The 14,808-nt window shown below is 46.6% G+C and overlaps 1 protein-coding gene across 1 annotated transcript in view; it reads left to right on the top strand.

Moving 5' to 3' along the window:
* LOC115117542 (pappalysin-1-like) overlaps positions 1-14,808 on the top strand; it is a 141,048-nt gene that overhangs the window by 60,078 nt on the left and 66,162 nt on the right. Inside the window, exon 10 of the mRNA XM_065017483.1 lies at positions 901-1,097. Coding sequence (XP_064873555.1) covers positions 901-1,097 — 197 coding nt within the window. The remainder of the gene's footprint in view (positions 1-900; positions 1,098-14,808) is intronic.

Genomic DNA, 14,808 nt, shown 5'->3' on the forward strand with positions numbered 1-14,808 from the left:
TGATGGGAGACAAGCAAGGGAAAGCTGGAACTGCTGAGAGGGCAGAGAGGGCAGACATGTTTACACTCTGTGAGAGGGGAGGGGGAGGAGGTGAGAAGAGAAGGAGGGGAGAGAGATGGATTTTAAAATACTCCCACTGTTGATACATTGTACTCTTAGAGAGAAACTGATGTTATGGTGTGCAGCAATGGAGTTGCATCTTGTGGGATGTGTTTGCCACTCACTGTTGGTCAGTATCTGAGAGAACTGTCTCTGTGTTTCCCAAGATGCCTTGTGTGCTTGAGGAAAAAGATCCCTTCGATAATGTACCTGTTTCTCAACTCTGCAATGTGGGGTTCTTCCTTGTGACACAGCTGGCCTATCAAAAGAGTTTTAAAACCACAAATAGATCGAAAGTTCTGAAAAATGTCTAGAGTGTAAAATACCGACCATGCTAAAAGGGCTTATTTAAACAAATAAAAGCTTTTTTATCCTAAACAGATAGCATCTCTAGCTTCCTCTATCCCCATGTCGAATGTTCTCTACCAAATAGTTTTCGGACCTCATGAATAAAGCAGGAATAATCGTTGAGGTGTGGTACAGTAGTGAGTGTGGCCTAAACATCCAACACAAGACAAGACAAGACCTAAACATCCAACACAAGACAAGACAATAAACCAAGACAAGATCAACTATTAGCAAATGCAGTTGATAGCTAAAGTGCAATGGATAAGCTATGATATATATATTGGGTAATCTGGGCCCAGTTCAACAAGGTCATTGACATCAACACTAACAGTTTTGAAACCGTTTTCAAGTTCATTCACATACACACATTAACCTCCACACAATCCAAACGGTTTAAGAGCGAACATTAAGATTGAATCTCTTCACTCTTCTCTCTTCTCTCCCTCCCTCCAGAGGAGCCCAGTATGTGTTACTTCTATGACGGGGACGGAGTGTGTGAGGACTTTGAGCGGGAGACCAGCGTGAGGGACTGTGGCCTGTATACCCCCAGTGGCTTCTTGGACCAGTGGGCTACAGCCGTGCACGTGTCCCACCAGGAGAGTCTCTACTGCCCTGGCGAGGTGGCCGCCGGCTATCCTGCTGTCACTAAGGTACTTCCTTCAAATGATTACAAAAAATGTTTACCCCTTTTTCATGGTATCCAATTGGTAGTTACAGTCTTGTCCCATCCCGTACGGACTTGGGAGAGGCGTGCGTCCTCTGAAACACAACCCAGCCACACTGCTCACCTAACCCGGAAACTAGCCGCACCAATGTGTTAGAGGAAACACTGTGAACCTGGCAACCATGTCAGCGTGCTCTGCACCCGGCCTGCCAAAGGAGTCACTAGTGTGAGATGGGACAAGGACATCCCTGCCAACCAAACGCTCCCCTAACCTGGACAACGCTGGGCCAATTGTGCACCGCCCCATGGGTCTCCCAGTTGCGGCCGGCTGCAACAGAGCCTGGACTTGAACCCAAGATCTCTAGTGGCACAGCCTTAAACTACTGCGCCACTTTGGAGGTCCAGGTACTTCCTTAATCTACGCCACACCACATTATAGGTAGTGTTCAATAGGGCACTCAACAGAAAACATTTGAAACACTTTGCAGCAAACTTTGGTGTTTGTTATTGGTACTTGTCCAGGTAATCCTCCATTTTTCAGCACCAAGTAGTTTTAACAATGACATGGTTTTCCATAAGTGGTTATGACAGACAGATAATGGTAGCCAAGGTAATGTGTACATGCCACCTCACATTACCTTGTTGAATATTTTTGGTATTATTTAGCTACTTATGAATGTCTGTATCTGTTACTGTGAGCTGAGTCTATGTTCAGGGGCTTGTAAGGTCACGAAGACAACGGATGTCTACACTTCACCTTGACAGGCCCCCATGATGTCAGCATTTTGTTTGGGAAGTTTATTCTCATCTCAGAAGTCTCCAGCTTTTCTTTTCTGGGGGGGAGGAAACTGAGCCCGAAAAGCTCTTGAAAACGTTATCTGATTCATTTTTGGCCCCGGGGTGTTGTAAAGAGAGATCTGTCTGTTGTCTGAGGTGAAGTTTATAGCTTTCATTAATGTAATGCTTATGGAGGACAGGAGAAGATATCATTGATTCCACTCAGAGACTCTGGGGCCATTGATCTGTTGCTGTCTTGGGACACAGGGAATCACTGAGTGCCAAAAACACACTACACAGAGAACAACTGCATTAGGTTCTGTCCTATTGAACCTCTCTCTGCTCTACAGGCCGTTACCACAATGTTATTAGATTGGATATAATGATTAACAAAGTGTTATTTAATTGGAGGCAGGCTTATTAAAGGACCCCACAAAAGGGCAACGTAACTCATGTTCTAGAGCGGAAAAGCTTGATCAGGTTCCACCTCAGAAGAATGACGCAGGTTACTTATACATATTAATGAATTGGGGGTGGGAAGGAACGTTGTGGTGATTTCTCCCTTCGAATAGGGCACTGACAAGCTTTCAGTGTAGCTAGCTAGCATGCTAACCTTATCTCGCTAGCTAGCTATCTTGCTAACCTTATCTAGCTAGTTAATGTTATCTGTTGTTGCTGTCTTATTTATTTTTCCTACACCATATTCAAAAGATTAGCCAGCTTGCTAGGGATATGGCTGGCTATGGCTGGAGCTTGGTTTGTCATAATCATCTAAGGGAAAACATTTCCAACAGAAACTAGTATATTTGACTTCACCAATATAGTTGTGGCATTTTCCATAAATTGTTACTGTGAATCAGCTAAAGAAATAGTATTAAGATGAATCTCCGGTAATATGGATAACTGTTGAAAGGTTGACATGCGTTTTTCTACATTGTATTGGACACGGACCGTGCAACCTTTGGTAGGTAGGCTGCTGGCAGGCTTTGGCTGCAGTACAGAATAGCCAATTCAGCCCGTGCTCATAGCTCTCATAGGGGAAGAAATGATAGTCTACCATGACTTTGCTCAAGATGCACACCGCAAATGACAACACCCTGAGCACATCAGACACAAAACACCAATACAAATGTGACAACAGCACAACAAAATAGATAAACATGGTCCTTGAATTTTCTTTTGCAGCTTCCTTTTCATTGTAGGACAGACAATTGTGGTTTCTAGCTGCACCAATCAAAGCAGTGGAGTGTGTAGTGAAACAGTAGTGAATGGTAAAAACCATTCATCTTGGGGCAACGGGGGGAGAGGGGTTCCGAAATGAAATCATATCACGCAATTTTACAATTTCTAAAATGATCAATAATATTTTTTAATACAGACTAGCAAAAAAATTATAGCAAATTGACATGCAATGGATTATGATAACTTTCTGGTACAAAAGTGGAGGCGCAAAAACATACGTTTGAATTTGCTCCATGGCTCAGGAGGCCAAGTGGACGCACGGCTGTTTGGCTCAGCTCAGTCGCAAAGAGGAAGAAGTTTGCAGCTGTTTCTGATTAATAAACAATGTCATAAAATCCAGCCCTGAAGCGAAATTTAGTCTGGAAATTATTTTCACAGTATATCATAAGAAAACATGACATTGACACATTGACATTGGATTTCCCAATTCAAGCCCAAATATATCATACTTTGACTAAAACAATTACTCACTAGCTAGGTTTCCACCCAATTGGCTGCAGATTTTCATGCAAATATTCTAAAATCTGCATAAACAAAACATGTACATTTTCCCTCCAGAAATGTATTTACATAAAATGGATTTGTTTCGGATAAAAGTCTGTGCATGATGACGTAGTGCACATGAAAATTACTTTTGCAGTTAAATTCCCATGTACTGAATAAAAAATACAAGTTTAATGGGGTTCCATCGCATTTTCAACTCACTGATGGTTTTGTCACACAAATGTTTGCGTTATATACATAGCAAATGTGCCAAAAGCTCAAAAGCTCATCACGTTTCGCTTTCATCACCTTGTTAAGTTCATCATCATTTATTTCATCTATAGCCTAAGAAACTGTATGCTTTCCTGAGTCACAATGAGGAGAACCATGCAACATATCATATTACTTTGATATGATGGCTATTATATCAATATTTTTGCATAAGTGTTTACACTGATATTTCTCACATAATTAAGCTTACCGATACAATATGATCCCACCTTCTCTAGAATATTTTCTTTTGGTGACATTTTGAGGGAAACCTGGTTATTGACTTAAATCATTGTGCAGCATCTTGAGTAACTCAGAAAAAAAGTGCCGCTGTTGTGGTACTTTAATGTGTTATATGATTGGACATAGTGCAGGGAAAATGGACTGGTGTGTAACGGACATTTTTGTATTATTTGTATAATATTATACTGTAAGTATGTATGTGACAATTTCTGCCCGATTGACAGAGATCTTACTATAAAGCCAAAACAACATTTCAAATAGACAGGAATCATCTTACAGACTTCAAAAGGAGTGGCATACATCCCACTGAAACTATTGGGACTAGAAGCACTTCAGTGTGGTCCTTTGCAGCTCAGTTGGTAGAGCACGGTCCTTGTAAGGCCAGGGTAGGTGGATCAATTCCTGGGACCACCCACATGTCAAATGTATGCACGCATGACTGAGTCGCTTTTGGATAAAAGTGTCTGCTTATATTCATGTTTTCAGAACTGTTTTTGCACAAAGAATGTAATTGAGTCTACGCAGTGTTTTCAATACACAGAAAGGTGGCCTCTCAATACAAGTGTTGAGCTCCTTTTGTGACGTCAATGTTCATACTATCTACACGAGCTCACAGCTCGATGCGTGTGAGAGAGGAGACAAAGTGTGTTCCCACCAATGTAGTTGCATAAGAAGCTATTTTCCCTGAAGACCCAGCAGAACAGCACACGTGCTCCAGAAATGATTTCTACTGTGAAGAACACAGTGCCCTGGGTCAGCTTGAGATGGTATCACTGCCAAACTGCAAGGCCACCTACCGTAGGCTACACACACACCATCACATGCACACACACTCACACTGTACGCATACACACGCATACACCATACAACAACATCTGACGCTATCCAGGAACAGCAGCAGCTACAGTAGCAGCATGTGTTCACCCTGAGTTAAGGACCTTGTGGTTTCAGTGTCTTAAAACACTCGGCTGAAAAACGCTGGGTTTAGTTGGGTTCATCTGACATGCCTTCACTGTTGATCATTACAGTAATGGCTACTTTTCAGCACATGCTTACTCAACCTGTCTGACTTCCCTCGGACTCCCCGTGCCCAGCTCCTGCCGCACCTTTAGGGAGATCCTTCATCCAGACGTGGCACGCACACACTCTATTTGATCCTGGCCTGTGCGCTCAGAGATACTATCTCCCCCAGTCAAGATGACAATAAAGCTGTCTCACAAAATTACAGTACTCAGCTACCTCTTTGTATGGACTGCACGCCCCACACACAATATCCCCTGCCTTCCATTCTCTCTCCCCCAAAGGTGGGCACAGGAGATGACACGTTCTGATTTCCTGTCTACTGTAACCAGAGCACCTAGGGTTTATTGGTACCATAAGCAACTTCCACAGACTCAAGTTTGCTCGTTACAGTTTTCCCTCCATGCAAGGCTGATTGGGTCACTATCCAGTTCTGCTTCCCGCTGAAGGTTGCTACTGCACTGTACCGAAGCAATGTTGTTCACCCTTAACTATACATATAGGTGTTTTTGGCAATGTTACGTGCTGTAACTAGATAGTTACACACGGGTGTAACACTTACTTTTCCAGCGATGTTGCTGATACATAGACTTTATTGTTTTCTTTCATGACTTTTCCATGTTTACTGTTTAGTGCAGATTCCACTTGGACATAACAGGTTTACCAGAAACCTACAGTTTCCCACTGTACCATATACATTCTATTTACGCTTTGAGGCTGAACTTCACATGTCATGGCTCAGAGCTGTGAGGTCATGGAAACGAGTTTGGGGCATGGAACCATGGGCGCTTCTGATCTGGATCTTCAGTGGTAAACAAAGGTAAGGGCCGCCCACCAGCCAGCAGCCCCAGCCCCAGGTAGTGTGGGTGATGGTGGAAGGCTCCTGGCTCCAAACACCCTTGTTGTTTTCTACCACGCTTGTTGTGTCCCCCACCGTGGTCGGGGCAGTGTCGGGCCAGGTGGGGTTTCAACATGACAAAGGGACAGGGTGTGCGGGGACCAGAGGGAGAGAGCTAGTGATAGGAATCTGTCAGGATGCACGAAAGGAACAACAGACGAATGGAGGACGAAGGCACTTGGGATGATTTTGACTGGTTATTCGTGGAATCTGACTGGGGTTACCGGAGGGTGTATCTACAGGCAGGCCAGACGCACACAGGCCAACATATGTCTGCACCTGGTTAGATACAGTAAATGAACTTCTTATAGGAAGTTCAGGGCAAACTTTTGCCAAGCAAGTCGATGGTGGATCATTCTCATCCACACATCTGCAACACTGAGCAAAATTCTGGCAGCTTCCTTCTTCCCTCCATCTGGGTGAGCAACAACCTTCCAGCACCAGGCCATGCACAAGTACAGAAGAAACACATCATTCCCCTGAAGACACATGCACTGTCTGACAGTCTGGCCGTCAGGGCCAGAACCAGGCTGAGAAATGATATAACGCAGCATGCAAAGACTTGTACTTAGGAAACAAAATATACACACTGCCACTGTGTGTAACAGCTGAGAGCTGAGTAGCCTGCAGTCTTTCTTCTTTCTTGAAGAAATCAGCGATTCAGAGTGACACGCATCTATCAGAGGGCCACTGAGCGTGGCTACCGGGCTCGCCTGTTGACTTTTATAGCCCCTCGCCCTGTCGGAGGGCAGGGCCCCTTTCTTTCCTAGTTTTTTTCTTCTCGCCGTCAGTTTTATCATGTCGGTTGCACAGTGTACCGGTTGTGCAGGAGGGTAACTTACTCCATCCAGAATGAATGTGGAGGTGGCGCTCCATTGAGATGTCTTGCACTCTGAGAATGTGTAAAGGGCACATGGGATGGAGGGACAGACAGACGAAGACAGAAGGCGATAGAGAGAGTGTGAGAGAGAATAGGAAAAAGAACGAGGCACAGAAATAGGATGTGAGACAGAGACGGACATAGAGAAAGAGAGAGTAGGAAAGATACAGAGAGAAAGAGAGAGTGGGAAAGGGAGAGAGAGACAGACAGACAGACAGACAGACAGACAGAGAGAAAGAGAGAGTAGGAAAGATACAGAGAGAAAGAGAGAGTAGGAAAGGGAGAGAGAGAGACAGACAGACAGACAGACAGACAGAGAGAGAGAAAGAGAGAGTAGGAAAAGGAGAGAGAGAGACGGACAGAGAGAGAGAGTAGGAAAGAGAGAGAGATGGACAGAGCTAAAGAGAGAGTATGAAAGGGAGAGAGCGAGGCGGACAGAGAGAAAGAGAGAGTAGGAAATGGAGAGAGCGAGGCGGACAGAGAGAAAGAGAGAGTAGGAAATGGAGAGAGCAAGGCGGACAGAGAGAAAGAGAGAGTAGGAAAGGGAGAGAGCAATGCGGACAGAGAGAAAGAGAGAGTAGGAAAGGGAGAGAGCAAGGCGGACAGAGAGAAAGAGAGAGTAGGAAAGGGAGAGAGCGAGGCGGACAGAGAGAAAGAGAGAGTAGGAAAGGGAGAGAGCGAGGCGGACAAAGAGAAAGAGAGAGTAGGAAATGGAGAGAGCAAGGGGGACAGAGAGAAAGAGAGAGTAGGAAATGGAGAGAGAGACGGACAGAGAGAAAGAGAGAGTAGGAAAGGGAGAGAGCGAGGCGGACAGAGAGAAAGAGAGAGTAGGAAAGGGAGAGAGCGAGGCGGACAGAGAGAAAGAGAGAGTAGGAAAGGGAGAGAGCGAGGCGGACAGAGAGAAAGAGAGAGTAGGAAAGGGAGAGAGCGAGGCGGACAGAGAGAAAGAGAGAGTAGGAAAGGGAGAGAGTGAGGCGGACAGAGAGAAAGAGAGAGTAGGAAAGGGAGAGAGCGAGGCGGACAGAGAGAAAGAGAGAGTAGAAAAGGGAGAGAGCGAGGTGGACAGAGAGGAGAGGAAGAAGGCAGACAGTGTTTCTTTGTACTGTGTGCTTTGCTTTCGTCACCAGCTCTATTCCCCTCACTAAAGACCTCAGACAGTTTGTTAATGGATTATGTCTGCTGTCAATTTGATCCTAGCGAATAATGTCTCCACCCAGTAACACAGGGAGGAGCAACACTTCAGATGTGCATTTTATGGAAAATGCCATGGCTTAGAATTAACATTTCAGAACAAATAATGGACACTAATGCATAAATTGGCAAAACCCCAGTTTCACACCCCAAGGACAGCCCTTATTTAATTATTTGAAACAGATTCAAAGTCATCACAACTCTGCTTTTTTATTTAATTAAAATACCACACAGAGACAAGATATGTAATTAACTTAAGCATTAAAACAATTTGAGGGTTGATAAGTGTTAATGACGATACCAATCTGCCTCCTTGCACATTTGAAATGTGTTTCTTGGCCAACTCATCTGTCGTGCTAGCTTCATCTTTCCCATTGAGGAAGTGAGACGATGTTAGGGTTCGCCATGTATAGGCGTAGATGCATATAGAAGACCAGTGTTTGAGGGTCTGCTTTGGGAAGTGTACGTACATGAACATATGTTTTTGCTTTCCCATGGAACACATGCACGCACGTTCACACACACACACACACCACACACATCACATACTGTCCGCACAGTCTGTTCAGCAGCAGCTACAGTAAGTGGGCCATGCTTCATGTAGGATTATAGTCGTGGTCCCCAGAGGATTCATTGTACCACTACTGTCTTAGTGCAGCACAACACAATGTTCGCACAGTAACACCATGGGATATTTATTTTAGCTGGGTTTAATTGGTGAATTGGGCTTAGCGCTAGCAACCAGCAACGCATATTACAGTAAACCATTTAATGGTGAGCCAGGTGATTTCTCAGGGGATGGATGCTGCCCAGCGATCTCTGACGCAACCCCGGTCCAGAGCCCTAGAGAGCCCCAGTGTTTTATCATGGATCCCAGGCAGACTACAGGATAGTAGCAGTCCACTGACGCCATAATCACCAGCATATGATGCTGAGCCCAGGCGTTGAGCACGTTAGACCATGTATGTGCACGGGCAGGGAGCTATGGATAGAGACTTCTTCTCGCTGGCAACTAAGATGGTGTGGTCCCTCAGGTAACTCATCGTTGACTAGAACAGGAGGAGGGAAGAACAAGAGAGAAGAGGAGGAGGAGGAGGAGGAGGAGGAGGAGGAGGAGGGGAAAAAAAGTGTCTGGCTAGTAAAAACAAGGAAACAATCACCGTGGTTTTGTTCCGAGTCCCAGAAGTGCAGTGTGCGCAGGCAGCAACACACACACCAAAGCCCATCCAGTAGCTAACAGCTCTGTGCTCTCGGTGAGAAACTACAAGGAAGGGCATGTTTCCCTCACACTATAAACCCACTCCAAACCACACTCCTCGTCAGGCTTGCGGCCAGTGACATAAGCATGTGGTAACATTAAAAAAGCCCTGAATGGCGTTCCGACGTTCTCCTGTTTCAATTATCATTAAGGGGACCATCTGGTAACCTCATCAGGTCGGGTTCTGGAGGTATCAGCAGCCCTCATTTACATTTCGAGCTGTTAACGCGTAGGTTTTGGCCGCAGGGACGAGTGTTGGACGTGTTGAGTGAGGGACATTTATGTGCCAGTGGCAGCCTGACAAAGAAGGCCATGCCCAAGGAATCCATCGCCATTCTGAATCCATCTGCGATCGGCTGGTTGGCCTGGCACTGGTGCACCCACCCACCCTGGTTCTGTGGTCGTAGCACCAGCCACTGCTTAGGTCTTGACAGATGAGATCAGGGGAGTAGGTAGACCACACTATTACTTTGCCCTCAGCTCACTCGCTGGGCTGCGGCTAGAACATGGCCTCCTCTCAGTAGGCCGTATAAGCCCCGTTATTAGCTCGGTAGCCAATGGGAGGGTGTGCCTGGCGGTAAGGGTGGGGTTGGGGAGCCGTGTCTCCTCGGTGACAGGACATTACCTCACACGTCAGGCGCTTACCAGCATTCCGCTAAATAATGGCGGTTTGAACCTCGCACAGGACTCGACCCGCAAATGTCTCACAGATGCTCGCCTCTTCCGCCCTGATGGAGCTCTTATTTATGCTAACTTTCACAAAACAAAGCGGGGATGAATGAAAAAAAGAGAAGAAAAAGAAGCCAAGCAGCTGTTTACTGGATGTGTTTCGATGAAATAAATAAACACATTTGGGAGCCGTGGCCAAATAAGAAACATCCGCTCCCCAAATGTGCCGTAATGTGTGTTGAATCCAGTGTACTTAGGGAGGGGCAGCCGGACGTAGAGGAAGCCGGTGGTAGTCAGCGAGGGCGGACAAGCTCCAACAAACGCCGTGTTCCAAAGCTGCACTTTTCACAACCAATCCTGAGAGGCCAAACAGGGTCACCCCTCGCCCTGAATAGGCCTTTCATAAGCTACGCAGTACACAGGAGCAGAATGTGGACCATTCTGTTGAGAAGCAACACAGATGTTTATGGCTTGATTAGATGTCATTCATATTTATGAATGAAAATATTTGCAGAGAAGTGTATACAAGCATGGGCTAATTTCAACTCATGAACTGAGTCCCAGAGATGCTGCATGTACTCTCCTCTGCAGGATGGCCATGAGGTTAGAGAGAGAGGAACTGTGAGATCACACTGCAGCCAGTTAACATATTGTGAGTGGGCTGCTCTTGGGTGGCTGAGGTTACTGTTGGGTTTGGGGTTACGCTTGGGGCCTCTCCCTCTTTCTCTCTTCCAGCTCGCCTGACTGTGTGTTTATAGCTATAGACCTAGGGTTGGGGTTAGGGCCCTCTCTCTTCCATCTTCTGGATAAGAGCGTCTGCTAAATGACTTAAATGTAATGTAAATGTAAATCTTGACTGTGTGTGTGTTTCCTCCTAAGGCTGAGGTTAGCGTTGGGTTCGGTGTTATGGTCTGGGGCCTCTCTCTTCTCTCAGCCTGGCTGTGTGTGACTGGTTGTAGAGGTTGGTGTTATGGTCTGGGGCCTCTCTCTTCTCTCAGCCTAGCTGTGTGTGACTGGTTGTAGAGGTTGGTGATATGGTCAGGGGCCTCTCTCTTCTCTCAGCCTGGCTGTGTGTGACTGGTTGTAGAGGTTGGTGATATGGTCAGGGGCCTCTCTCTTCTCTCAGCCTGGCTGTGTGTGACTGGTTGTAGAGGTTGGTGATATGGTCAGGGGCCTCTCTCTTCTCTCAGCCTGGCTTTGTGTGACTGGTTGTAGAGGTTGGTGTTATGGTCAGGGGCCTCTCTCTTCTCTCAGCCTGGCTGTGTGTGACTGGTTGTAGAGGTTGGTGTTATGGTCAGGGGCCTCTCTCTTCTCTCAGCCTGGCTGTGTGACTGGTTGTAGAGGTTGGTGTTATGGTCAGGGGCCTCTCTCTTCTCTCAGCCTGGCTGTGTGTGACTGGTTGTAGAGGTTGGTGATATGGTCAGGGGCCTCTCTCTTCTCTCAGCCTGGCTGTGTGTGACTGGTTGTAGAGGTTGGTGATATGGTCAGGGGCCTCTCTCTTCTCTCAGCCTGGCTGTGTGTGACTGGTTGTAGAGGTTGGTGATATGGTCAGGGGCCTCTCTCTTCTCTCAGCCTGGCTGTGTGTGACTGGTTGTAGAGGTTGGTGATATGGTCAGGGGCCTCTCTCTTCTCTCAGCCTGGCTGTGTGTGACTGGTTGTAGAGGTTGGTGTTATGGTCAGGGGCCTCTCTCTTCTCTCAGCCTGGCTGTGTGTGACTGGTTGTAGAGGTTGGTGTTATGGCCAGGGGCCTCTCTCTTCTCTCAGCCTGGCTGTGTGTGACTGGTTGTAGAGGTTGGTGTTATGGTCAGGGGCCTCTCTCTTCTCCCAGCCTGGCTGTGGCTAAGGCTTCCCTCTGCAGAGGTGATCTAACTTCTACCACTGGTATCCGATCTGAACCGCAGCGGGAAACGCCACAGTAGAGGCAAATTAAGCAATTAAGACCATCATTATGTCTCTGGCTCTGTGGTTTTTTACCCTCTCCCTCCTCCTTCTCTCTACATCTTTCATTTGGTGGGGGATCATTGTGAGAAACGGTGCTAATAGGCAGTCTGTCCTATTTGCTACATTTGAGTGAAAACCTGCTCCATGCTCTCTGTCTCTGTCTCTCTCTGTCTCTCTCTGTCTCTCTGTCTCTCCGTCTCTCCGTCTCTCCGTCTCTCCATCTCTCTCTGTCTCTCTCTGTCTCTCTGTCTCTCTCTGTCTCTCTCTGTCTCCCTCTGTCTCTCTCTGTCTCTCTCTGTCTCTCTGTCTCTCTCTGTCTCTCTGTCTCTCTCTGTCTCTCTCCATCTCTCCGTCTCTCTGTCTCTCTGTCTCTCTCTGTCTCTCTGTCTCTCTCTGTCTCTCCGTCTCTCTGTCTCTCTGTCTCTCTCTGTCTCTCTCTGTCTCTCTCTGTCTCTCTGTCTCTCTGTCTCTCTCTGTCTCTCTCTGTCTCTCTGTGTCTCTCTGTCTCTCTGTCTCTCTGTCTCTCTCTGTCTCTCCGTCTCTCTATGTCTCTCTGTCTCTCTCTGTCTCTCTGTCTCTCTCTGTCTCTCTCTGTCTCTCTCTGTCTCCCTCTGTCTCTCTCTGTCTCTCTCTCTCTCTCTGTCTCTCTCTGTCTCCCTCTGTCTCTCTCTGTCTCTCTCTGTCTCTCCCTGTCTCTCTCCGTCTCTCTGTCTCTCTGTCTCTCTGTCTCTCTCTGTCTCTCTGTCTCTCTCTGTGTCTCTGTCTCTGTCTCTTTCTTTCTCTCTCACTTTCCCTCTCTCTACCACCCTGAATGATTGCCCTGGCTGCAAGAGTCTTCAAATGGAGCCTTCTCACGTAGCTTGCTAAAGTGTGTGGGTCAGGGCAGCCAACATGCATCTTGGGATCTGTCTGGTCTAGGCTGATATGACTTTAGGGCCAAAGGGGAAGTAGGGCTCTCTGCTTCAGCCAGACTGGGTGAACCCCTCCATGGAGGAGACACACAGGAGAATGGCCTCAATGCCAAACCCCCCACCCTCTCTCTCGCTCTCTCTCTCTCAATTCAATTCAATTCAAGGGCTTTATTGGCATGGGGAACATATGTTAACATTGTCAAAGCAAGGGAAGTAGATAATAAACAAAAGTGAAATAAACAATAAAAATGAACAGTAAACATTACACTCACAGAATTTCCAAAAGAATAAAGACATTTCAAATGTCATATTATGTCTATATACAGTGTTGTAATGATGTGCAAATAGTGAAAGTACAAAAGGGAAAACAAATAAACATCAACATGGATTGTATTTACAATGGTGTTTGTTCTTCACCCTTTTCTTGTGGCAACAGGTCACAAATATTGCTGCTGTGAGGGCACACTGTAGTATTTCAACCAGTAGATATGGGAATTTATCAAAACTGGGTTTGTTTTCTAATTCTTTGTGGATCTGTGTAATCTGAGGGAAGTATGTGTTTCTAATATGGTCATACATTGGACAGGAGGTTAGGATGTGCAGCTCAGTTTCCACCTCATTTTGTGGGCAGTGAGCACATAGCCTGTCTTCTCTTGAGAGCCAGGTCTGCCTACGGTGGCCTTTCTCAATGGCAAAGCTATGCTCACTGAGTCTGTACATAGTCAAAGCTTTCCTTAAGTTTGGGTCAGTCAGAGTGGTCAGGTATTCTGCCGCTGTGTACTCTCTGTTTAGGGCCAAATAGCATTCTAGTTTGCTCGTTTTTTGTTCATTCTTTCCAATGTGCTAAGTAATTATCTTTTTGTTTTCTCATGATTCAGGTGGGTCTAATTGTGTCTCTCTCTCTCACACCCACAATGAGACTGCTCTTCTGGCTGCCTGTCTGCTCTCGGCCCTCCTTCCCTCCTTTTACCTTAAGTGGTGATTTAAAAACAAAAGTGTGTATCTGCAGGCCGGGTGCTCAATGTTGTCTGCTCGTAAGCAGACAGCTGGTCTGAATGAAGGAACGATGGAGGGGTAGAGGGGGGGGAAACACAACAGTACAAGTCTTAGAGCTCCTTCCTCGCTGTTGCTGCTGTGTTGTTCAGGGAAGCATAGGCTTTAGGTGTTTTACTTGTAACTTCCAAACACCCAGTTTGAGCTGCGCAGAGGCTGAGGGGGTGGAATGGAGGGGATGAGAGGGGGGTGCACTATTGGTGTTTGAGGATGAGAAACGGGTGCCGTCTCTCCCTCCCTCCTTCTGTTTACCCTCTCCCTTGATGTGACAGTAGAAGGGGTCTGCGGCCACATGGCCTTGTCTTTAGGCTGCTACAAGTGTGAGGAAACCGCAGAGGGCTGACAACACTACTCTCACCTCTTTTATAGGGACTTTTTTATTTTCTCTCTCTCTCTTTCTCTCTCTCTCTCACTCGCTCTTTCTCTCTCTCTCTCTCTCTCTCTCTCGCGCTCTCTCTCTCGCGCTCTCTCTCTCGCTCTTTCTCTCTCTCTCTCGCTCTCTCGCTCTTTCTCTCTCTCTCGCTCTCTCTCCCTCTCTCTCTCTCTCTTTCTCTCATCCTCTCTCTCCCTCTCTGTCTCTCTATCTCTCTTCTCTCTCTCTCTCTCTTTCTCTCATCCTCGCTCTCTCTCCCTCTCTTCTCTCTCTCTCTCTCTCTCTCTCTCTCTCTCTCTCTCCCTCTCTCTCTCTCTTTCTCTCATCCTCTCTCTTGCAACACAGAGACCTAAAATAGTCTCTGGGACTGTCTTTTGTCAACATCTCGTGCGATAATGTTGTAGCAATTTAGTTGATCGGCGCGGCAGAGGACTTTTTTACTGCCATAACAAAGTGAACAAAAAAGGCTCTAAGTTTAGACTCAAGTG

Source organism: Oncorhynchus nerka, linkage group LG4 (genome assembly GCF_034236695.1).
Source record: "Oncorhynchus nerka isolate Pitt River linkage group LG4, Oner_Uvic_2.0, whole genome shotgun sequence".
NCBI classification, from domain to species: domain Eukaryota; kingdom Metazoa; phylum Chordata; class Actinopteri; order Salmoniformes; family Salmonidae; genus Oncorhynchus; species Oncorhynchus nerka.